A 24,647-nucleotide genomic window follows, 5' to 3' on the forward strand; every position below is an offset into this window, starting at 1 on the left:
AAACTCAGATTCTCCGTTATTTTTAATTCATTATATACTTTTAAAGATTTTTAATGACTTTTTTTAAAATGATGGACTTTTCTGGAGTTCATAGATTTTTATTGACTTTTATGAAATCTCATATAATTGTAAAACAAATTTCATATACTCTTATAGACTTTTTTTCAAGATTTTTGTAGACTTTTGTAAACTTTTTCATAGAATTATATGAATTTTGTAGTTTATAATTGTGATTTATTTTTTATTAATTTTTTAAAAATAATTATTGGACATAGATAACATCTTCAATTTTAAATTATTTTTTTTATTTATGAATTTAAATAAATTTTACTTACTTAAAAGTTAAATCAATTTAATTGTGAAAAACGACAAATGAACTATCCAATTTATTGAAATCAAAATTTCAATTCTTTATGTCAATTCAACATATTAATGAATAATATTTTTATAAGTTCATAATAAATTTTTTTTTAAAAGAACACTCAAAATAATGAGTAGTCTTTTATAAAAAAAATCTAATCATTACTGACAATTTGATCAACATCATTCTACATTCATTGGCTATGATATCCCTCCATGCATTAGCATTTGCTCGTTGTTGTTTTTGAGTATTAAATAACTGATCAAAGTCGCCACCTTCATAAACTTGTGCTGATGAAGACAATTGAGCTTCATTATCTGGTTCAATTTGAAATTCATCAAATTGACACTTCTTTCAAAGAAAATTGTGTAATATAGCACATGCCAATACAAGCCCTGTTAGGGGTGGGAAAAAATACCGAATTTTCGGTATACCGAGATTACCATAACAAAAAAATATTGAATTTACCGAATTTTAAGTATACCGAAGATTTCGATACGGTACGGTAACAATACCGAATTTTTCGGTACGGTAACGATATCCAATTTGAAAATTTTGGTATATACCGAAATACCGGAAAAATATACAAAAATTTTAAAATGTATAATATTTTAAAACAATAAATTATAATTTTTTTTAAATGTAAGGTTTTTTTGATTCGGTATACCGAAAATTTTGGTATAGTATCGGTATGAATTTGCTTATACAATAAATATAATTAAAATTAACTAAAATTAAAGAAAATAATTAAAAATAAAATGTTATATAATAATTAATAAAAAAATTAAATTTTAATTATGTTTTTAAAAAAATACAAATAAAAGAAAAAATAAATATATGAGAAAAGAATGAAAGTTTGTATTGAATTTGGGAGATTTCTCAATTAAATGTACATCCAAATCTTTAGGTTGAATCAAAGACTTTTGTTGACATTTTAGTTGTACCTTAGGCTATAATTTTTGTACTTAATAGAATTTCATAGAGTCATTAAAAGTCTATTGACATTTTGAATACCTATAGATTTTTGTAGAGTTTTTAAAAGTCAAGTTTGAATACCACATGACTTTTTAAAATTCTACAAAAGTTTACATTGAATACCACTAAACTTTTATGGAGTATATAAAAGTCTAATTTGAATACCTCTAGACTTTTAAACTCCATAAAAGTCATTAAAAGTCTATAACCAATACACCCCCCTTAATTAAATTGAAATACAAATGTTGGTGGGATGTTGATTCTGATTCTACAAAAGTTATTACAGTAACATGTCAGTGTTAGAACCAACACAAAAACTTTTGCAAGACAATCTTACATTTGAAATTTGTGAGATGACTCTCCGACCCTAACCAACTCATAAAAAATATTACTTTTTATGTCAAAAATATTATTTTTTATTATCAATATAGATCAGATCAATTAATCTCACGTATATAAATTTGTGACACTGTTTCATAAAAACCTACTCTAGAATCAATCAAGTATCAAAAATTAAGTCTTTCCCTTTTGTTATTGACACCAACCACTTTTTTTTCTCCATTTCTTGGTAATCTATACATTTAACCACTAAAAGCTGTTGCAAGCGCTCTAAAATCAGCAGACTAAGATAAATTACACGTATATTAATATATAAGCCGTTTTCATATGTATATATATAAGCCGGTTTTCCACCGAAAAGGACACAAATATAAAAAAAAAAAAAAATTGAAGGAATTTCTGCACTTAATGGCAAACAAATTCTTTTAGAAATACAGTGAAATTGAAAAGGAATAGGTAATTCAATTTGTCCATTCATGATTTGGTTGTAAACGACCAAGATCTTTGTTATATTGACGGAATGTTCATCACGTATCATGTAATGAAACTAGTTAGTATATGACGAACATTTGATCAATATAACCAGAAATCTCGCAGCAAAAAATGCCCTTATCCTCGAATTCCGATCTTCTCGAGATTTTCGGAGACGATTTTCATCCTCGGCCGCAGTTCAGGATCTCCCTCGGTGCACGCAAGTGCAACATGAAACACGGCAAGCACTTCTTTCTTGGCATGTATTTCTTGGAGCAACATTGTGTCGACCATCTCGGATAACGGGATTTCGTCCTCGAATCCCTTCCTCACCCACCCCACGGGGTCTAGAATCTCTGTCGAGGTCGAGCTTGTGGGAGACGAGAGCTCAGGAGATTTCCCAGTCAACAACTCGAGTAAGACGACCCCAAAAGAGTAAACATCCCATTTCTGAGTAGGTCGACTACCGGGGATCCTGGCTTCCGGAGCTCGGTAGTTATTTAGTTTTTCGGGTTGAGTCGGGTTTAGATATGGGAGGGATCCACCAATGAAGCCTCCGGAAGATGAAGGGTTGTTTCCAGTGATTGTGATGAGACGTTTGAGGCCGAAATCGGAAATATGAGCTTGGAAGTCGGGGTCGAGGAGGATGTTAGATGGTTTTACATCTCCGTGAACGAATTTCCTCGGGCTACATTCGTGTATATAAGCTAAAGCTCGGGCGGCTCCTTTGGCGATTTTGAGCCTTGTTGACCATGTTAAGTTTGGTGATGGCAGAACCGTCTTCCCTGTGAAAAAAGGAAGAAAACTTTCAATGACTAGACTTTTATGTATAAAAGAACTTTTGCTGCCAAAGTTGATTAAAAAGTTAATCATCCAAAATCATTAACACCAAGATATGAAAATTCATGCCACACCTAAGATTCAAGAAACATATATATGACATTGGGAAATAAATGCGAAGTATCGATGATTAAAAAAAAAACCACAAGCAAAAATTCAAGATTTTACCACAAAGAGCAGAAGCCAAATTCCCATTAGAAATGAAATCACTAATGAGAAGCTTCTCGTCTGGCGCCCAATAATAAGCCCTCAACCTCACAATATTCGGATGCTTCACCCTCCCTATCGCCTGAGCTTCCGCCACGAACTCTTTATACCGTTGTTCTCCGCCTTCTCCCAATCTCCTCACCGCCACAGGAATGCCATTTCCGAGTACCACCTTATACACTATTCCCAGACCACTCTTTCCCAAAACATAAGCTGACGCCCTCAGCAACTCGTCTAACTCAATGCTAAACCCTTTATCAATAGACACGAGATCTCCCTCCCCAGCACGATCTCCCTCCCCACCACTAGCTCCACCACCGCCACCTTTTTCCGACACCACTTCGGAATCATTACTCGGAAAACAATGGATACAAGAAAACATGCATGGTCCTGTTTTATCATTCCCCCCAAGCTTCCCTTTCCTCGAGCAACTACATCCACCAGAATCCTTTTTCTTCCAGTACACATAAATGATCACCAATCCTATAAACGCCACTCCCAATGCATCGGCCATGGATATCAATATGATCAAACCTGACTTTAACCGTTTTCGATCACTGACGCCCTCATTTTGAGTTGAACCGGTGCTCTGAACCGAAGGTGCGTCGGCTGGATTGTTTTTACAAGACCTTTGTAATGGAAAACCACATAACATCGGATTATTCAAAAATGCAGTTGGACCCTGATTAGCGAAAGATCCAGTTTGTGGAATTTCGCCGCTCAAATCATTGTTCCTAAGATCAAAACTCACAGTAAGTGGCAAATCACCTAAAGTTTTTGGTATTTCACCCGTAAAGTGATTAAAAGACAAGTTCAAAGTGCCTGAGAGCGACTTCAACTGGCCAATGTCATCCGGTATCGAGCCATTAAACTCGTTCGCTGATAAATCGAGCTGTTCTAAGTTCGCAAGCTCCGGGAAAATCGCCGCTGGAATCTCACCCGAAAATCCATTCCTGGCAAGAATCAGCCTCTGTAACTGACGGCAGTCGCGCAGAAACTTCGGGAGCGGTCCCGAGAGAGAATTATTCGAAAGGTCAAGGTTTTGCAAGCGAGGGAGGTTACACAAAGAGGGCGGTAATGAACCGGAGAGATTGTTACCATAGAGGAAGATACTGTGCAGAGCAGACGCATTGAACAGCTGATCCGGAATGGACCCATAAAATCTGTTGCCATGGAGATTGAGCCGACGGAGATAAATCAAACTGCCGAGCTCCGACGGAATATACCCCCGAAGATTCTTCCCGGAGACCGCAATTCCTACAACACGCGGGTCAGACGAACCTGAAATGTTCATGCAAGAAATTCCTGTCCAATGACACGGCGTTGCATCATCCTCGTTCCAGTCCGAAAAATCCGCGGCGCCGTCGGCGTCGACGGCGGACTTAAGAGACAGTAAAGAGAGGCCATCGGAAGTCAAAGAAACGCCAGAATTCACGAATAAACAGAAATTCAGCATATAGAGAGCCAAATATAGTAGCTTTTTGTAGCACAGCATTACGTATGTAAACAAGCAGGCGTCCAGCGTTTAATGGGCATAAACAACACCACAAATTTAGAGAAAAAAGAAAAACACTCCAAGCACAAAAAAAACTCTTTCTAAAGAAGCGAAAAGTAAAAGCAACCCCTTTTCCCGTGCATTATCAAGAAAATTCAGAACCCAAAAACCAGAATTTGGAAATAAAACCGTACTACAAAATCAAACGAAAAAAAAAACTCTTTTTCTGTTGGATTATCTGAATATTCGAACGTTCAGGTTGAGCTGGGGTCTGGTGAAGGGAGTTGAAGAATTTATGAGAAACAGAGTTGAGAAGGAGAAAGGGCCGCACACCAAAACAGAGAAAGATGGCAACTTTATTTGCCAACAGAAACATTAAATTTTCTTGATTTATTTATTGGATTGGATTGAGAGTGGAAGGGAGGGAGTAGTGAAGGAAAAGCAAGATTTGTTTCTTCATTCTTAGGGGTTAAGTGTGCACATATTTTATTTAAATCCTCCAGCACCAAAGGAACCATGATGTTGAAGTTATTACAAGCAACTCCTCTTCATGGATTTATGTTTCTTCCTTGCTTGCATCGTCTTTTTTTGGCTTTAATCCGATCTTCACGTAGCTATGCACGACCATTTAAACCAATGTTAGTGTCCCCAATCTCATTACGATTATTTTAAAAAGTTTTAGAAAAAAATATTTTAATAATTTTTTAAAGACAAAAACTTATGTGAGACGGTCTCACGGGTCGTATTTTGTGAGACGGATCTATTATTTTGGTCATCCAATGAAAAAGTATTATTTTTTATGTTAAGAGTATTACTTTTATTGTGAATATCGGTAGGGTTGACCAGTCTCAGATATAAAGATTCGTGAGACCGTCTCACAAAAGACTTACTCTCAAGGACAAAAACTCGTGTGAGACGGTTTCATGAGTCGTATTTTGTGAGACGTATCTCTTATTTGGGTCATCCATGAAAAAGTATTACTTTTTATGCTACGAGTATTACTTTTTATTGTGAATATCGGTAGGGTTGACCCGTCTCATAGATAAAAAATTCGTGAGACCGTCTCACAATAGATCTACTCTAGATCAAGAGTATTAGTTCGAAAGTTTGCTGAGTCAATATACATAGAAGAATAGATGTTGCGGGTTTCGTGTCATAAAAAAGACAATTTCTTATGTTCAAAGAGAGTGATATAAAATCTTTTTACAATAAAATCATATATAAAAACCTTATTATTATTTTTTTATAAAAATAATGAGGAGGGGCGATTTTCCCCGAATCAACAGGGTATAATAATAACATTACCATACTATATTATAATAGTTAAATTTGAATTGTTTAGTGGAGAGTAGAATGATCAGGTGGAGTAATTACTAATTTATCATGAAAACAAGCTTAGAAGCTAAAAATAGTATGTGGGCAGTGTGTGATATCTGTTTGATAGTGTGTGTATTATTTTGCAGAGCACATGGGAGCAGTTGAGTGATGGCTACTGGGAATGTAGAAATTAATTACCTGTGATTATTGATTTATAAATTAGGATAGGATTGCACGTGATGATAGGCAGAGATGAAGACTACACATGGTGTCAGATTAAACGGGGTACCAATAGATTCTCAAATTTTATGTTGAATTATTACGCGCAAATTTACTGAGATTCATCGGTTAACCATTTCTTAAAATACATAGTTGATGATAATATCGTAACTCAAATTTCTAAAATTATATAATAGTTTAATCGCTATGTTTCGGTCGTTCACTTTTAAAGATCGATTATTGTATCCTAATATTGGATTTTTTTTTTTTTAAAAAAGGACCTTTTAAATTCTTATGCTAATAGGTTTCTTATGAGACGGTACAGATATTTATTCGTGAGACGAGTCAATCATACGTATATTTATAATAAAAAATAATATTTTTGCATAAAAAATAATGTTTTTTCAAGAGTGACCCAATTAGAATATGAGTAGGTCTCTTGTGAGACGGTCTCACGAATCTTTATATGTGAGACGGGTCAACCCTACCGATATTCACAATAAAAAGTAATACTCTTTGCATAAAAAGTAATATTTTTCATGGATGACTCAAATAAGAGATATGACTCACAAAATACGACCCGTGATACCGTCTTACACAAGTTTTTGTCTTATAATATTTGTCTCATAAAATTTATTTATGAGACAGACTCACACGAGTATTTGCGTTCTTATACCAATATATCATATTACATTAGAATTTGGATGAGGTAAAGTATCACTAATTTTGAAGTAGATTTATAATGATTGATATATTTCTATAATAACTTGAAGTAAAAGGGAACTATGGAGGGGAAAATATATTTTACTTCGTGATAAAGATTTTTCTCAGAGCATACATTTGATTTTATGAGCGGGGAATGGAGTCACAATGTTACCTCATATGTTAGTGGCTTCATTTAGGTGCACGTACATTGAATTATCTACCAAGCAAAGGCTACCATGGACATTATTTCATCCTAGTCGTGGACTGCAATTCTTTAATCATGCCATCATAATGAAATTGAACTTGTATTTGAAATCTAAGATTTCATTACAAAAAATTATCGGACACAAATTGCACCTTCGTTGTCATTTCACATAAACTGAGACCAATATTTTAATTTTTTTCCTGAAAACAGAAACTAATATTGGTCCTGTCCGTTCTATTTCGTATCTTTGATCTGAAAATTTATATACGGTATCCGTGACTCGTGAGCATCCTAGTTTTTGTTCCAAAAAATGATACATCGGAAAAAATCCTTGTTGAGAAAGGGCTTCGAAGTTCTAAAAACATTTCTTAATTTGAATGGCTCGGTGTGCAAGCACGAAGTAACGTCTCCAGGCGCAACAATCTTCAAACGACTATCGTTTTGCACGACATGAGGAAAGGAAGTTGTTTAATTCGAAACAAAATGTTACAGACAACCTCTGCGATTATCTATGGCATTCTGATTAATTAAACCACATTGCAAGTGCTCAGAAGCAATTTGTGGAGAATATACTGCTTCATTTATCCCCATTTTAGGACACGGATATCTCAGTCATCTCTTGATCCACAGTCATGGGTTCGACAGGATAGTACTGGTAGTGAAGCTCTCCAACATCATCGCCGGATAGTTTGTTCCATCCATTTGGCCCAACGTGGTATACTGAACATATTGAAGGTCATGGTCATTAGAACAGAGTCAGATATAAATATAGTAAGGGTAAACATTAGAGAAAGAGGATAGACAGGGACTTTGGGGTGTAGGGGAGAAGTTTGTTACCGCTGGCAACACCACCACTGGCTCCATCACGAAATGTTGCATGATAAATTGACCGTCTAGCCAATTCTGCAGCTTCCTCAACTGACATATCAAAGCGGTATCTAAATAATGCACAAAACATGAAACACAATTAGAATAAAGAGTGCGAAAGTGATGTTTAGAGATGCGTTGATAGATGCACAACGGTTAATTCATTATGCTGATCAGTGAGAATAAAATTGCAAGAAACAATGCGTACGTGCAAAAATTGAACATAAAACTTGGGACAATAAGCTTCATCCATAAAACGCACTCAAATAATTCAGTTTACTAAAAACATAAGCAACAGGAGTAGAATGATGATTCACTTGATGCATGCACAGCGTTCTTTAGTCCATAATTCAGCAGTAAAAAAATATAATAAATTAACAATTAACAATCTGCCAAATGAGTTTTAGCAGCTACCACCCTGACAACCGGAGGGTGGCTACTTTCTTTTTGGATGTTGACATATACTTCTACGCCGACTAACTAGAGATAAACTGAAAAGAATTAAAAATGTGAACAGTGACATTTGAGCAAAGACATGAACAACTCACCCGCTGTCCAAAACACCATAAGCATAGGGAGAACCAGACCCAACAGAGAATCTAGTTCCTTTGAGGCGTCCGCCTTCACTATCCACACAGTAAAGCCCAGGACCCTGCACCAAATAGCAGAGAGTTACAAAAATATTTAGGATAAGGACAACAGTTTGCAATAATTCATCGTATACCTTCTCATCCCAGCCAGCTATCATGGTTCCTACAGACAAACCCATTCCTCTGTAAGAATACAGAATATTTGCAAGCAACTTTGAAGCTCCAGTGACAGAAATCCTTCTCTTGTTTGCCAGTTCGTGTAATCGGCACTGGATTATGAAATAAAACTCTCATTAGTACTCTAACACAGGGGTCTCAAATAGCAGGAGTACACAAGAAACGCCCACATGAAAACATTTCCGCAACGAATATTTTCAAAAAACCGATATGGTAAGCAGTATCGTAATGCAGCAAGACCATGGCAGGGAATAACTCAGGATGACCAGGTCCTTTCCTCCGTAAATGAGATCTTTTTCATGTTGCGCCAGTCTTTTTTCTCATTCTTGCTTTGTAGAGAGAGTTAAAGGATAATATAAAATAAAAGAGAAAACCACATATGGTAGACTTTTACGTTCATATGCAATAATCTATTATTCAATTTACAGGATTTAATAACAGAAGAAGTATGAGCACAACATAAATATTCCTGATTCAGTCAAATGATAGATAAGCAATCCATATTACGTTGCTTACTCATCAAAAGATGAACTTGGCAACAAAACTATTAAAATGGTGACCAGATGAAACAATTTAACAGTAGTACCTTAATTCCCAGATTTCTGTGCCAGAACTGGCAGTCAGCTGCTCCTCCAGCCATTGTTCCAAGCATGTAGGGATTGATTTCAATTATCTTTTTGACAGATTGTGATGCTGTTATTAATATGAAAATGATAAAAAAACTTAGTCTTGGCCATTGAATGGAGAGGAGTCATGCATAATTTAACACCGAGAGTTTTGATTAACAGATTTTCATCAAGATCAAATCATGAAAATGGTTCCACAACATCAGCAACAAAATTTACATGGTTTTAACAATTGAATATTATCTTTTTAACTGCATGTGCACAACAAAATACAAAAAAGAAAATTACAAGATCCAACTTCAAAATATGTGTCATACAAATAAAAACAGACTAATAGTTACTACTTTCATTTTAGGGGTCGCCTTAGTTATTCTATTCATATTTTTTGGCTCTGACTCGAGCGTCGGAGAGGCTACGTCGGGACACCCTCTCGGCACACTTCTAACACTTTGTCCTTGATTTTAGGCTCATCTGGTCAAAAGCACCATTACCAGTCGCCTTCGGGTCTCGGAAAAGAACCCTCTAATTCTAGTGGGTATCAACCAATTTTTGCAGTGTGCTTATGTCCTCTCTCAAACGCACCTTGAGAAACTTCCCAATGATCTATCCCATAATTGCTTTAAATCAAGTATACTTAACTTTGAATTTATCAAACGATGAACTCCCGAAAAGAAGATGCACCTTGTTGATAGGAGTAGTATCTATCAAATCACTATCTTGGAATCCCGTTCATTATTGGACGGGGTATCACAAGGTCGTTATTAACTCAATATGGTAAAAGGTATCGAGAATTTACGACAAACATGGATGATTGCATTTGAGGATCCAAGGGTCTTAGGATCGACAATAAGAGATGGGCGTCCATTTAGTCCAGCGTTAACCTTGATCTCAACCATGAAGGCAAAAAAGACCAGAATTCAGACTAATGCAGAGGAGGCACACAAACATAAATGCACAAATATATATGTCAAATAAAAATCACATTAAGGTTCAATCAGCAGTCCTATCAGTTCTAGAGGTTAAGCAAAAATTGTTCGATTATGCTAAGAAGAATTTTAACTTATTGGTTCCACAAAACTATGATTTCTAGCAATCCCAAACTTTTCCAGGTACAAAACTAAGAATATCAAATCATTTCCTTTAGTAAAAAAATATACTTCTAATGGATTACAATTCATTTCAGCAAACATGCGTGGCCTTAAATGTTTAAAGTATAAACTACTAAAAATATTTTATCCAATCATCTTCAGAATCAAACCTAACAACTAAGAAACCGATATCTAGGAATACACCAAGAGCCTCACCATTTACACAGCAACCACTTACTCAAGTGTGTTAGTATCCATGTACGAGGTGCTTCATGAAATTATGCTCAATCACTAGATTCACAGTTTTGAATGCAATGCAAACTATAAATCCGAGTAAAAAAACATTTAATCTTGGAAACAATCATCAGATCAGTAAGTTGGATTCCCTTACAACCAACACCAATGTCTCAACCAAACAATCAGATAAATAAATAGATTAGGGCTCACATATGTATCCTCCCATGCTTGCACGAGAATCAGCAGCCACCATAACACCTTCTTTGAATATAAACGCGAGAGTTGTTGTACCCTTTGCTGGCTTCACCATCTGTACTGCCGCCTTCTGAAAGCCATCAAACTAAGAAAACACATACTTTAGTTAGTAAAATTCGACTACTGAACATTTCATATAGATGAAATTTTAAAAACACGAGATAAAGTTTAAAACAAATTAAAATTTTAACTCACATCAGCAGTAGTTGGAAGTTTAAAAGAGGGTGTGCCCAGAATCTCGTTCCGCAACTCATCCTCATCAATGTTTCCCCTAATGGGAGCGGATGGATCAAGCCCACTAAAATCAATCTTCATCATTGTTCCCTTTACAAAGAGAAGGAAAAAATAGGGAGAATTAATCATTCTTAATTTCAGAGCTTAAAACCTTACTTAATACTATTAAAATCTCTAGCCGTAAAAAAATCCACTTCTTAAGTAGCACTTCAACATAGAAAAAATGCCTAAAACCTTTTAGCACAATCCAAAGAGACCATCGTCAGCACTAACTTAAATTCTCATCCAAATCGAATATCGGACCACGTGAAGCTAAAAAACTAAAAAAAAAAATTATATACTAGCTAGCAAAATTACGATGAACCCATGGATGATGGATCAAAATCAAGCAGCGTATAAGCAGAAAAGCCCTAATCGGTAATTAATTGCAATTAAATACTTTGCGGGATATATCATCAGAAAATTAGCCCCCAATTTTACCTGATTTCTGCAAGTTCTCCCGAGGAATCGTTCGTGAATGAAGAAAATAACTGGCAGCGAAATGAAAAATCTTGTAGCATGTATAGCAGGAAACAAAAAGTTTTCTTCCGCTGCAATACACTAAGAAATGGGCTTTATATTGGGCCTGATTTTATCCGACCCGAGCCTATAGTGAATAATTGTTTAACGATGGGCTCACTCCTGTTAGACGTGTTCTGTAGGATCCATATAGTTCAGGCTTGAACCCCAATATTTTATTCATATTAAAACTTAGTTTCAACTAGTACACCGACACATGCGTTATATATTTGTATAATATTTTTATATTTAATTTTATTTACACTAAAATAGAGATAATGTAATAATAGTAAAAATTAATGAAGGGTAATACTTCAATTTGAAATTATTATATTTAAATGAAATCAAACCATGATTATAAAAATTAAAGAGGGACTAAAATGTTATTTTAAATATTATAAAAAGGAAAGAACAAAGAAACTAAAATTAAATTTGAAATAATTTTTATAAAAAAAACCAAAACAAAATACCATACCATTACACTGTTTTGGCTCTATTATCAAGATTCTTAATTCAGATTATTATATTTTAATATTTTTTATCTCCAACTTAAAATATTATTAGAAACCAGCATAAATTTATAAAATAAAAATTATTTACTTAAATTTTAATTAATTATAAAAAATTAACATCTGACAATAATAGAATCTCTTGATCTTTTTTTTAAAAAATATTTAATATAAAAAAATGTTGTATCTTGGTGAGCCGTGAGAGAGGTTAGTATCGCTGAGTTTAGTGTTAGTGTAAAGTTGTTTATAAAAAGGAAAAAATTTGTGCAAGACGTCTCAGGAGTCGTATTTTGTGATATGGATCTCTTCATTTGGGTCATCCATGAAAAAATATTACTTTTTATGCTAAGAGTATTACTTTTTATTGTGAATATCGGTAAGGCTGACCCGTCTCACAGATAAAGATTCGTGAGACCGTCTCATAAAAAACCTACTCTTATAAAAAAAAACTATTAAATCAGTAAAAATTGTATTTATGGATTTTAAAATCTCCCGTTCATCCAAAGATAAAGGGTTTAATCAAACAAATTTTTTTACCAAAAAAAATATATCTAATACATAATGAATCGTATATAAAATAATTATAGTGATCGAATTATGCACATAGCTGTATTATATAAAATATAAATCCATAAAAATGTCACATTGTGACCCAAAAAAATGAAAAGAAAGCACAATCATGCCAAGAAGGTGCATGCAACCTACTTTTTCTAAGGCATCACATGGATCAAATGGATGTACATAAATACTAGTGGATTGAAGTGGAATAAAAAATGTCCCCACGGCAATAACTTTAGTAAAGGCAAATCAATTTTTTTCAAAAAAAATAAACATTTGGGTAATAATTCAAATTTTAATTTGGGAATGCGAAAAAAAAAAATAGTATTATAAGGTGAAAAACTATTTAATAATTCGAAGTCCAACATTGTACGACCACCTGCAAGAAATTAAATTTTTTCATATCAATGTTGTCAATTCGATTCAACTTTTTGGATTGGAGTAACATCATTGGAAAGCTCGTCGAGTGCCATTTTTAAATTGTGTTAACCTAATTTATTTAATTTTTTTTATAGATTCGAAACAATTCAAATCAAATAACTACTTATACTCGATTTATGAATCAATTATCGATTTCGCTGTGTACTCTGATAGTAATATTTTTTGGAAAAAATGTCTATAGAAATTTAAATGGGACTACGAAAATTCGAATTCGAGCTCGATTAATCATGAGATATACTTGACAATAGTTTCGGGTATACCATTTACAAATATGTCATAATATGATAGTATTTCTTAAGACACTTGCACTTGTTATGTACGTTTCAAGTTCAATATATTACATATAGACAAGCAAACATCAATTTATTTAAGAACTTTCGATTATTGTTATTTGTGTTTTGGTATCAGTAAAATTTCATAGTATTTTCAAAACTTTGGTGAAATTTTGGGAAAAGAGAGAGTTGAAAGCTGATTTTGTTTTGGTTGAACTGACGAAGATTTTGGAATTTAGAATTTTTTTAAAAAAACTATGCTTATGTTATCACTTTTCATTTTGTACATGTGTTGTCAATATATAATTTATATGTCTTTTTTATGATTATTTTACGTTTATATTGGATAGGTTGACATTCTGAAGATTAAATTATTTGAAAAACTGGAATAGTTTTTTTCATGGACTTACATCTTGAGATTGTTACATAATATATGGAATGATACAGTACAGAAAACTTTTGATAAATAAAATCAGCAAACAATATAGCGAATAAAACAGAAGAGAAAAGCTTAAAATAAACCAAAACGAGGCATATATGAAATACAATGTCCTTATAACAGATTCTTCCTGTCTGGTATGTGCTTCGAAGATGTACTTGGACTTTTGTTTCTCATGATACAACATAATAATAAGCAGTAACCTAGCACGAGACACCACTACAACGAACTGAACAGCACCTTGAACTTTATCACGAGGGCAGAAGAGCGACAGACGGAGGAAGGAGCAGCAATGGAGACAACAAAGAAGAGAGTCGAAGAAATGATAATGCAAGAGATCAGTGTGTATGGTACTTCTGAAAGACTTGAGGCTGCCTCCATATATAGACACTCAGGTTCCATATGGACAGTGACAGCTGGCCATCTGAAAAACCAAAGGTCAGTCCAGCTGAAGCATCAACAGGCAGACCATATGGAGAATTAGGCAGATAGAAGGTTATCTATAATAGAATTTTCGAATATAAAAAATAACAAAAGCCAGATGAACTTTGGTGGGAAATTTTGTCTTGATCGGTCCGACATTCGATGCACCCAGGTCGCACTCGTACGCTTGCACACAAATTAAGCCTTTTTCCATTGCAAATCGGGCTCAAGATTTGCACCCCCTGCGCCGGTATACGCGAGAGAGAGCCTCTTGACTAATCTTTCTCACCTTCACAAAGTGTAACTCAATATAAAATCACCAATGCTATGATTATTTTTCTACATGGGACATTTCTCGCTTATCATATACAATATAAGTCCTTGTTTGTCTAATTTCTAGTTCAAAAGAACAATCACAATAAGCTAAGTCCAAGCAGAACTGAAAAATGAACAAAAAATCATCATAATTACAGAGTTGAGGTGCCTTAAAGTTTCTTTTCCTGTCAATTTTTTTTGTTTTGTGGTGTTTATATATGTTGGATGGGTTTTGTGTGGTCATGTTGATGGTGTTAATTTAGTTACCGAAGCTGTATTCTTTTTTAACATTTTTGGGTCAGAGTCTAGCTTATGTAAATAGTATATAAGTGTTTATTGATATATAAAATAATTATTGCTTCTGTTTGTATGTTATATACTAAATATCTTATGTTTATTAATTTAAATCATATGAGTGTTCAAAAAATATTTTGAATGTCAAAATAACAAATTTTAAATGCCGCGATTTGGACACAAGAAAAACGAGATTACCCCAAATATATTGTTTTTAAAAAGCATACATAATTCTTTGATTTAGTTTCTATATTACGAAAATAAATATGTCTAATATGAATTATACGAGCCTGGTTTTTTTATGTTTATTTTATTTACTAAGTTATATTTACAATAATATAATCAGTCCAGCCTTGTCAAATTTGCATTAATTTAAAATACCATATATAAAATAATAGAAAATCGAGATTTAATTTTTTTAACGAAATTAAACAAAATTCTTAGTGAATTATTATGTAATTATCAATGATTATGTAATTATATTGGGAGTAAGGTCTCTTGTGAGACGGTCTCACGAATCTTTATATGTGAGACGTATCAACTCTACCGATATTTACAATAAAAAATGATACTCTTTGCATAAAAAATAATATTTTTTATGGATGATCCAACTAAGAGATATTTTCACAAAATACGATTAATGAGATTATCTCACGTAAGTTTTGTTTTATATTGGATGCACCAATTTCAAAGAAAAAAAGGACTTTATTCTCATGATGAACCATTGAATCCATCCTACGTGGAAGCCAAATACATCCTCTTTCGGACAAAATACTAGAAAAAGATTGTATGAGCTAACGTACCTTTTAAGAGAGTGCGATCAAATGCTCTTTTAAAGTTTGTCACTCATTATTATTTTCATATCAACTTTGTTGGATCAATTTATTTATATAGACTTATATGTGAATAATTATGTGTTGTGAGTTATCTATTAAGTTAAGCTCAAAATAAAATGATCAATTAATGTTTCGGGTTATTGGGCTTTAATGTATCTAACGGGTTGTGGGCCTTTAATGTGTAGAAACATAAATGTAATTTCTGTTTTTATGATGGGCTAAAACAAAAATATCAGAAGATATTGATAAACATTATCTATAAATATGGGTCATGGTCCCCAGATCTCGCGTTATCACTTTCACTATTCTCTCCCCCATTAAGAAAATAGTTCTGAAGAGAAACTAAAGGATTCTCTCAAGGAAAGAGCGCGTAGATCTGGAAGATCAAGACACGTGCTAAAGAATTCAGGATTATGGCTTCAGCTACGTTTCTGCTTAAGTTTTCAGTCAAATTCTTAATGATTTAACGTGATGGATTCTACGGTTTATGGGTTTTCACCAACAAGTGGTATCAGAGCAATTCATGTTTGAATCATTGAGATTTGTTTAAAGTTTTGCATATTATTTGGATCCAGATCTGGAAAAGAAAATTTTGTTTAAAACTTTTCTGTTATGGTTTTAGATCTGAAAAACTTTTTGATATGGTTCCAGATCTGAAAATATATTGATATGTTTTCAGATCTGAAAATATTTTGATATGGTTTCAGATCTGGAAAATATTTTGGTTGAAAACCAAATCTTTTAAAGTTTCAATTTTGGTAAAAAGATTTGGTTGTAAATTTAAAAAAAAATTAAAAAAGGTACGGATTCGGGTCGGGTCGTACGGAACCAGGTCGACCCGACCCGTACGAATTTCCGAAAATTTAAAAAAAAATTCGGTTCAGGTTTATTCGATTAAGGTTAAATATTCATTAATTCAAATAATGATAAGGTTATATGTATTTTTAAAATTGATTAATTGAAATAAAATGTCGCCAAAGTGACCTTTTTATGGAAATTAATTTTATTTTGAAATACAAAAGTATTTTAGGTACATGTGATTTATATGAATATTGATCGGTTCAAAGGAAGGTTAATATTTAATATAATTACATATGCACTTGTGGTGGTAAACATGTGATAGTTGTTCGATTTTTCGTGTGAATAATAAATCGGCCCAAAGGAGGTTGTTATTTGACATGATATTTACTATCAGTGCTTGACTGCTGCACCAGGATATCACTTACAAGTTAATCTTTTGTCTAAAGATGAAACATTAATGGAGTGCACGATATTCTGTTGATGGGGTTTACATTATTTGAATTTATTGATTATTTTATTTGGATATTTGGTTGAGCATGTATGTTTTGTTTTTGTTCTCTTTTCAGATTTGACTCCTGCAAATATTCATTCCAACATAAATTCTATTCCTATGTTAAATGGCTCGAATTTTAAATCGTGACAATAGAATTTATTGATAGTTCTCGGAGTCGTGGATTTAGACCTTGCGATAATGATTGACTCTCCTCCCGTCATTACGGATAAGAGTACCTTTGATGAAAAGAGGGAGTTTTAAAGGTGTGAGAGATCGAATCGCATGTATATGATGATCATGAAGAGGGCCATTCCAGAAACATTCAAGGGCACAATGTTAGCGACATTGCTACTGCTAAGGCTTTCCTTCAAGACCTGGAAAAGAGGTTTGCTAAAAGTGAAAAGTCTGAAATTGGTACACTTTTGGCAAGCCTCGTTTCAATGAGGTACAGAGGTAAGGGCAACATTCAGGGAGTACATTATGGAAATGTCTCATCTTGCTTCAAGGATAAAAGCACTGAAGCTTGACCTCTCTAAGGACTTGCTAGTGCATCTGGTTTTGATATATCTTCCTCCTCAGTTTAACCTAGTTCAAGGTGAGTTATAACTGTCAGAAAGAGACTTGGTCTCTGACTGAGCTCATCTCGCACTGTGTCCAGGAAGAGGAAAGGTTGAAGCAAGACAAAACAGAAAGTGCTCATTATGCCTCTACCTCGAATGTTAAAGGAAAGAAAAGGAAGAATAAAGAAGCTGCGGATACACAGCCTCCGAAGAAACAACAGAAGAATCCTAGGGATTCTCAAAGTTCTGGTTGTTTTTTCTGTGGCAGTGATGGGCATATGAAGAAGCAGTGCAGTAATTATCACGCTTGGCGTGCTAAGAAAGCTATGCTTCTGAATATGGTTTGTTCTGAGGTTAATTTAACTTCAGTGACTAAACACACGTGGTGGATAGATTCTGATACAACAACTCACATCAGTGTGTCTATGCAGGGTTGCCTGGATTGCCGAAAAACCAAGTGATGCTGAAAGATTCATCTATGTTGGTGACGGCAACAAAGTTGAAGTTGAGGTAATAGGAAAATTTAGATTATTGTTAAAGACTGGAATATATTTGGATCTTTATGAAACTATTTGTTGAGCCGTCTTTTAGACGGAATTTGATTTCTATTTCTGCATTGGACAAATTTGGTTATTCTTGTTCTTTTGGAAATGGAATATTCAGTTTGATTCAAAATTGGTTGGTTCTGGTTCTTTATCAGGATACGATAATCTTTATTCTTTGGATGTTATTGCTTTATTTAATGAATCCCTGCAAACAAGTAGAGGCACTAAAAGAAAGTTAACCAGTGAGAATTCAGCTGCGTTATGACATAAAAGATTGGGTCATATTTCTGAAAAGAGAATAATGAGACTCGTGTCAGACGAAATTCTCGAACCTTTAGATTACACAGATTTTAATAATTGTGTTAATTGTATAAATGGAAAACAAACCAACAAAAGGAGATTTGAAGCGAACAGGTGTTCAGGCGTCTTAGAACTTATACATACTGATATTTGTGGACCATTCCCTTCGGCTTCTTGGAATAGTTAACATTATTTTATAATGTTCACAGACGATTTTTCAAGATATGACTTCATTTATCTCATTCATGAAAAGGCACAGTCATTGGATGTGTTCAAAAACTATAAAGCTGAAGTTGAAAATCAACTTGGCATAAAGATTAAAAGCGTTAGATCTGACCGTGGTGGTGAATACTATGGTAGATATGACGGTTCAGGTGAACAACGTCCAGGACCTTTTGCTAGATTTCTGGAGGAATGCGGTATCGTCCTACAATACACTATGTCGGGTTCGCCCACTATGAATGGTATTGCTGAAAGACGAAACAGAACGCTTAAGGACATGGTGAGGAGTATGATCAGTCATTCTACCTTACTAGAATCACTCTGGGGAGAAGCACTAAAGACCGCAGCATATATCCTTAACAGGGTTCCAACTAAGGCAGCGACCAAAACCCCTTATGAACTTTGGATGGGTAAAAAGCCCAGTCTTAAGCATCTGCACGTCTGGGGATGTCCAGCTGAGGCAAGGCCTTACAAGCCTCATGAAAAGAAACTGGACTCAAGGACGGTTGGTTGTTATTTTATTGGATACTCTGAAAGATCCAGGGGGTACAAGTTTTATGATCCCACGAGTAAGTCGATTTTTGAGTCAAGGAAATGCCCAGTTCTTTGAGGATGTTGAGTTTGCAGGGGGAGATAAAGTAAGGAATATTGTCTTTGAAGAGGAATATGTAAATATTCCCACAGGTGTCTTGGACATTGATCAGGATCATATTCCTCACTTTGACCAAGACACAATACAGGAAGACAATATTAGAGATCCTCCCATTCCAGATGAACAAACTCAAGCACCTCCAGAACCTATGCCATTAAGGAGATCCACTAGAGAGCGGAGAAATGCAGTGCCAGATGATTACATTGTACTTCTTCAAGAACATGAGGCAAACATTGGATTGATGGAGGATGATCCTATTAACTTCCGTCAAGCCATGGAAAGTTCTAACTCTCAAAAGTGGAATGATGCCATGAATGAGGAGATAAAGTCTATGAAGGACAATGACAGTATGGGATCTTGTCCCATTGCCTAAAGGTACGAAGCCCATTGGTTGCAAATGGATATTTAAAACCAAGAGGGATTCGAAAGGCAATGTGGAAAGATATAAGGCTCGTCTTGTCGCTAAAGGCTTTACACAGAAGGAAGGCATTGATTATAAAGAGACTTTCTCTCCGGTTTCTTTGAAAGACTCTTTAAGGATTATAATGGCTTTGGTGACGCATTTCGATCTTGAGCTTCATCAGATGGATGTAAAGACCGCGTTTCTAAATGGTGACATTGATGAAACGATTTATATGGTGCAACCAAAAAATTTTGTGTCCAAAGACACAAATAATATGGTTTGCAAATTAAAGAAATCCATCTATGGGCTCAAGCAGACATCTCGACAATGATATTTCAAATTTCATCAAGTGATCATCTCGTTTGGCTTTTGAGATGAATTTGGTCGATGATTATGTGTACCATAAGTTCAATGGGAAGTAAGCATATTTTTCTGGTTTTATATGTTGATGACATTCTGCTCGCTAGCAACGATATAGAGTTGTTGCATGAAACCAAGAGATTTCTAGCTAAGAATTTTGAGATGAAAGATCTTGGTGATGCATCTTTTGTACTGGGTATTCAGATACATCGGGATCGTTCTCGGGGTATTCTTGGATTATCTCAGAAAGGCTATATCGAGAAAGTTCTCAAGCGATACGGGATGCAAGATTGTAAACCAACAGATACCCCTGTGGCTAAGGGAGACAAATTTAGTCTCAAACAATGCCCAAAGAATGATTTTGAGGAAAAATAAATTCAGAAGGTTCCCTATGCATCTGCAGTGGGGAGTCTGATGTATGCTCAGGTTTGTACACGTCCAGATATTGCGTACGTGACAGGAATGTTGGGACGATATTTTAGTAATCCAGGAGTGGAACATTGGAAAGTAGTCAAAAGGGTTTTACGGTACCTACAGAGAACAAAAGATTACATGCTCATATATCGGAGGTTGGATAAGCTTGAGATCATTGGGTATACTGACTCCGATTTTGCTGGATGCCAAGATAGTATGAAATCTACGTCGGGCTACATCTATCTCCTTACTGGAGGTGCCATTTCCTGGAAGAGTGCTAAACAGTCTCTTATAGCTTCTTCCATCATGACAGCTGAGTTTTTAGCGTGTTATGAGACATCCAATCATGGAATATGGCTGCAAAATTTTGTCACGGGACTGCGCATTGTTGATGGCATTGAAAGGCCACTAAGATTACATTGTGACAATAAAACAACAGTTATGTATTCCAATAACAACAGGAGCTCGACGAAGTCAAAACACATTGACATCAAGTTTCTGGTTGTTAAAGAAAGAATTCAGAGTGGAAAGTTGTCTATAGAGCATATCGGTACAAACTCCATGGTTGGGGATCTGCTTACTAAGGGCTACCACTCAAATAGTTTCATGAGCACACTGCTAGTATGGGTGTTATGTCAATTGAGGAAATTCAGTTTTAGTGGGAGTTTGTTGTTTTAAATGCTTTTCAGTTGTAGACATTTTCAGTTACAGTTATATAAATTTATTTTCTGCAGAAATAAATTTCAAGTTAAGTCACATTCTGATTATTATTTAAAGTTTGATCTCAATGAGGTTAAAGGGAGGACCAGTTGAAAATAGGCATGTTACGGTCACATTGCATGAAATTTTCATGCTACACATCCACTTCATGATCCATGTCATTCAGTTGTGTTGGCATATGTTACCATTAATGGGTCTATTTACCTTGAGTGTAGCGAAGACTGCTTTGATCCTATGTTGATGTGATTGATGGACCGGATTGGTTATAGATACATTTCGGAATAACAACAATTATATGGGCTTATATGTGAATAATTATGTGTTGTGGGTTGTCTATTAAGTTAAGCCCAAAATAAAGTGATCAATTAATGTTTCGGGTTATTGGGCTTTAATGTATCTATTGGATTGTGGGCCTTTAATGTGTAGAGACTATGAGTGTAATTTATGTTTTTATGATGGGCTAAAACAGAAATATCAGAAGATATTGATAAACATTATCTATAAATATGTGTCATGGTCCCCAGATATCGCGTTATCACTTTCACTATTCTCTCCCCATTAAGAAAATAGTTCTGAAGAGAAACTAAAGGATTCTCTCAAGGAAAGAGCGGGTAGATCTGGAAGATCAAGACACGTGCTAAAGAATTCAGGATTATGGCTTCAGGTACGCTTCCGCTTAAGTTTTCAGTCAATTCTTAATGATTTAACGTGATGGATTCTACGGTTTATGGGTTTTTCCCAACATACTTAACTCGTTGTTTCTATTATCTCTGTTTCTTAACTTAAATATTATTTTATTCGTCTCAAATATAAATATTATATTTATTTTTTCTTATTTTCCAAATATGTAATTAAGTTTCCACACCAATTTAACTACATCATTAAATACATAGACTAATTCCAATATTTTTTTATACTACTAAAACATTCATGAAATAAGTGTAAATCGGAAATTTGCTTTTCGATAACTTTATTAATTTTTGTGAAAATACACATTAGGCGGTCTCTTGTGAAACTGTCTTACGAATCTTTATATGTGAGACGGGTCAACCTTACCGATATTCACAATAAAAAGCATAAAAAGTAATACTTTTTCATGGATGACCCAAATAAGAGATCCATTTCAAAAAATACGAACCGTGAAACTGTCTCACATAAGTTTTTGTCTTCGCTTAAATACATGAGACGGTATGACTATGAGCCATTATTTAAAATTACTAGATTTGATTTTTTAAATAATAGTTTTAAAATGAGATTAGGCGTGAAGCATGTACAATATACTCATCGATTTAAGTGAGAATGAACCATGGCCTTATTTATCGCCCTTCAAATTTATTTGTTTTCAACGATATAGAATACGAGTTTGATGAAAATGATGCGATTGAATTAGAGTTCGATAGTTAGGGAGAAGATTTTTGGTATGTGTTACTAATAATTTTAATTTTAGAAATTTTAGTATGATGAGAATAAAAAATCTATGAGTTAATAAAACTTATTACGCTCAAACTCCAACCAATCAGTTTGACTCTCAATACTTTGTTATGTTGGGTGCTTTTCAAAACCTTGATTTTAATTAATTAAATGAGTAAAAATATGCATTTTTTCAATAAATATAAAGCACTCACAAAAAATAATTTCATAAATTTTAATTATTAATTAATTAAATAACATATCCCACATTTTCACTTTCCAAATTCCGGTAACTTCCTTAAAATTTATTGATTCTTTGTCATTTAAAAAATACAATATGCATTGTATAAGTAATCATTATCAATAGTTTATAAAAAAATAAACTCTTGAGACGGTACGTGAGACGAGTCAACTTGAATAATATTTAAAATAAAAAAATATTTTTAATGTAAATTTTTTTTCATAAAATAAATGATATCGAAAATATGTTCAATAAAATTACTTTGTAACATCGTCTCAAATAATTTAAATAAAGAAGATATTTCAACATTTAGCTTTCTACCGCCAAAATTAATCTCACCAGGCAATTCCGATTTCTGCACGTGCAAAGCGTGATTTTTCGGACCGGTGGAGCAATTCACTGCAGAATCCTCCGACAATAATGGATCGGGGCCATCATGGTTATTACAGTAATCAAATATATAATTACATTATTATAAAGTAAAAAAACGACTAATATTCGAACGCCACGTGGATAAGTGACGGCCACGGGATCATTGGCAAAATTGTCCTCCCGAATTAGATTTTTTATGCCATCCGCAATTACAATCACAAAAGTGGTGGGAATGTTATTCAATATTAATATACAATTGATGAAATTTTAAAAAATAATTTTAATTTCTAGAGGACTATAGTAGAAATGAGTTATGTGATTCAAATATATAATAATAGTAACTATCTGATCTGTTTCGTTTTTTTATATTTATAAATAACAATTTCAATTATGTTTAAGATTCATCGGTCAAACATTGAAAATTAACAAATAGTTCTAACATGTACATTTGTTTTTTGTTTTTTTTAATAATGTCTCTGTTTTTCGATAGATATTAGATAAACCATTAACTAACGTAATAATCGATAAATAACGTTAGTCAGATAAATCATACTAAACAAGTCTTGTATGACATACTCACTTGAAAAAATATTGATAAAAGAATCAATTAACATATACATTTATGTCATAACAAATGTTCTATAAAGCATAGCAACGATAATTTTTCATATTAATTACTTTTAATCTAAAGAAACACCAATTTTTCTTTCCCCAAGTACATTTTTCAATAATACCATTATTTTCAGAAAATTAAAAAATCTAATAAAATTTAAAATAAGAATTTACTGATATAAAAATATATATAATTATAAATTGTAAATTTATATATATAAATCAGTTTTGATATCCTGCACACCTACCGTGGATACCTTTGTGAGCACCGATGAGGTGTCACTCGCCCATTGGATGCGCAATTTTTCTATATTTCATCACATCCAATGGGGGAATGACACCTCATTGGTGCTCACATAGGTGTGCACGGTAGGTGTGCAGGATATCAAAACTATATATATATATATATACACATATATGCACGTCAGATTTATTAGTAAGCCGACGGGGTCAAATGGGACACTTGGGGGGGCATTCATTACAAATCCATAAGCAGACAAAGCGGGGGCCGGCAACGTCGGCCGGGGATCCGGGAACCAATCTCGGGATTATAAATTGCAACGTGCCCTCCGAAGATACCATATTCAGCAAACAATCCACAATTTATCAAATATTAACAAAGGGCCCCTAACTTAATTTATTGCATTTCTTTTCATCCTCCTATTTATCTATAATATCATATAATAACC

The 24,647-nt window shown here is 34.0% G+C and overlaps 2 protein-coding genes across 2 annotated transcripts; both read right to left on the bottom strand.

Moving 5' to 3' along the window:
• Positions 1-2,062: 2,062 nt before the first annotated feature.
• Positions 2,063-5,175, bottom strand: LOC142524748 (receptor protein kinase-like protein ZAR1). Its single transcript, XM_075628835.1, has 2 exons — positions 3,155-5,175; positions 2,063-2,931 (listed from the first exon to the last, which is right to left on the bottom strand). Exons 1-2 carry the CDS (start codon positions 4,686-4,688, stop codon positions 2,285-2,287), a joined length of 2,181 nt encoding a protein of 726 aa, XP_075484950.1. The 5' UTR covers positions 4,689-5,175; the 3' UTR covers positions 2,063-2,284.
• Positions 5,176-7,480: 2,305 nt separating this feature from the next.
• Positions 7,481-11,844, bottom strand: LOC142525204 (proteasome subunit beta type-5-B-like). Its single transcript, XM_075629394.1, has 8 exons — positions 11,689-11,844; positions 11,170-11,298; positions 10,930-11,059; positions 9,355-9,461; positions 8,726-8,860; positions 8,550-8,653; positions 7,972-8,072; positions 7,481-7,854 (listed from the first exon to the last, which is right to left on the bottom strand). Exons 2-8 carry the CDS (start codon positions 11,290-11,292, stop codon positions 7,727-7,729), a joined length of 828 nt encoding a protein of 275 aa, XP_075485509.1. The 5' UTR covers positions 11,293-11,298; positions 11,689-11,844; the 3' UTR covers positions 7,481-7,726.
• Between the last annotated feature and the right edge of the window lie 12,803 nt (positions 11,845-24,647).

This window comes from Primulina tabacum, chromosome 14 (genome assembly GCF_025594145.1).
Source record: "Primulina tabacum isolate GXHZ01 chromosome 14, ASM2559414v2, whole genome shotgun sequence".
Taxonomy (NCBI): domain Eukaryota; kingdom Viridiplantae; phylum Streptophyta; class Magnoliopsida; order Lamiales; family Gesneriaceae; genus Primulina; species Primulina tabacum.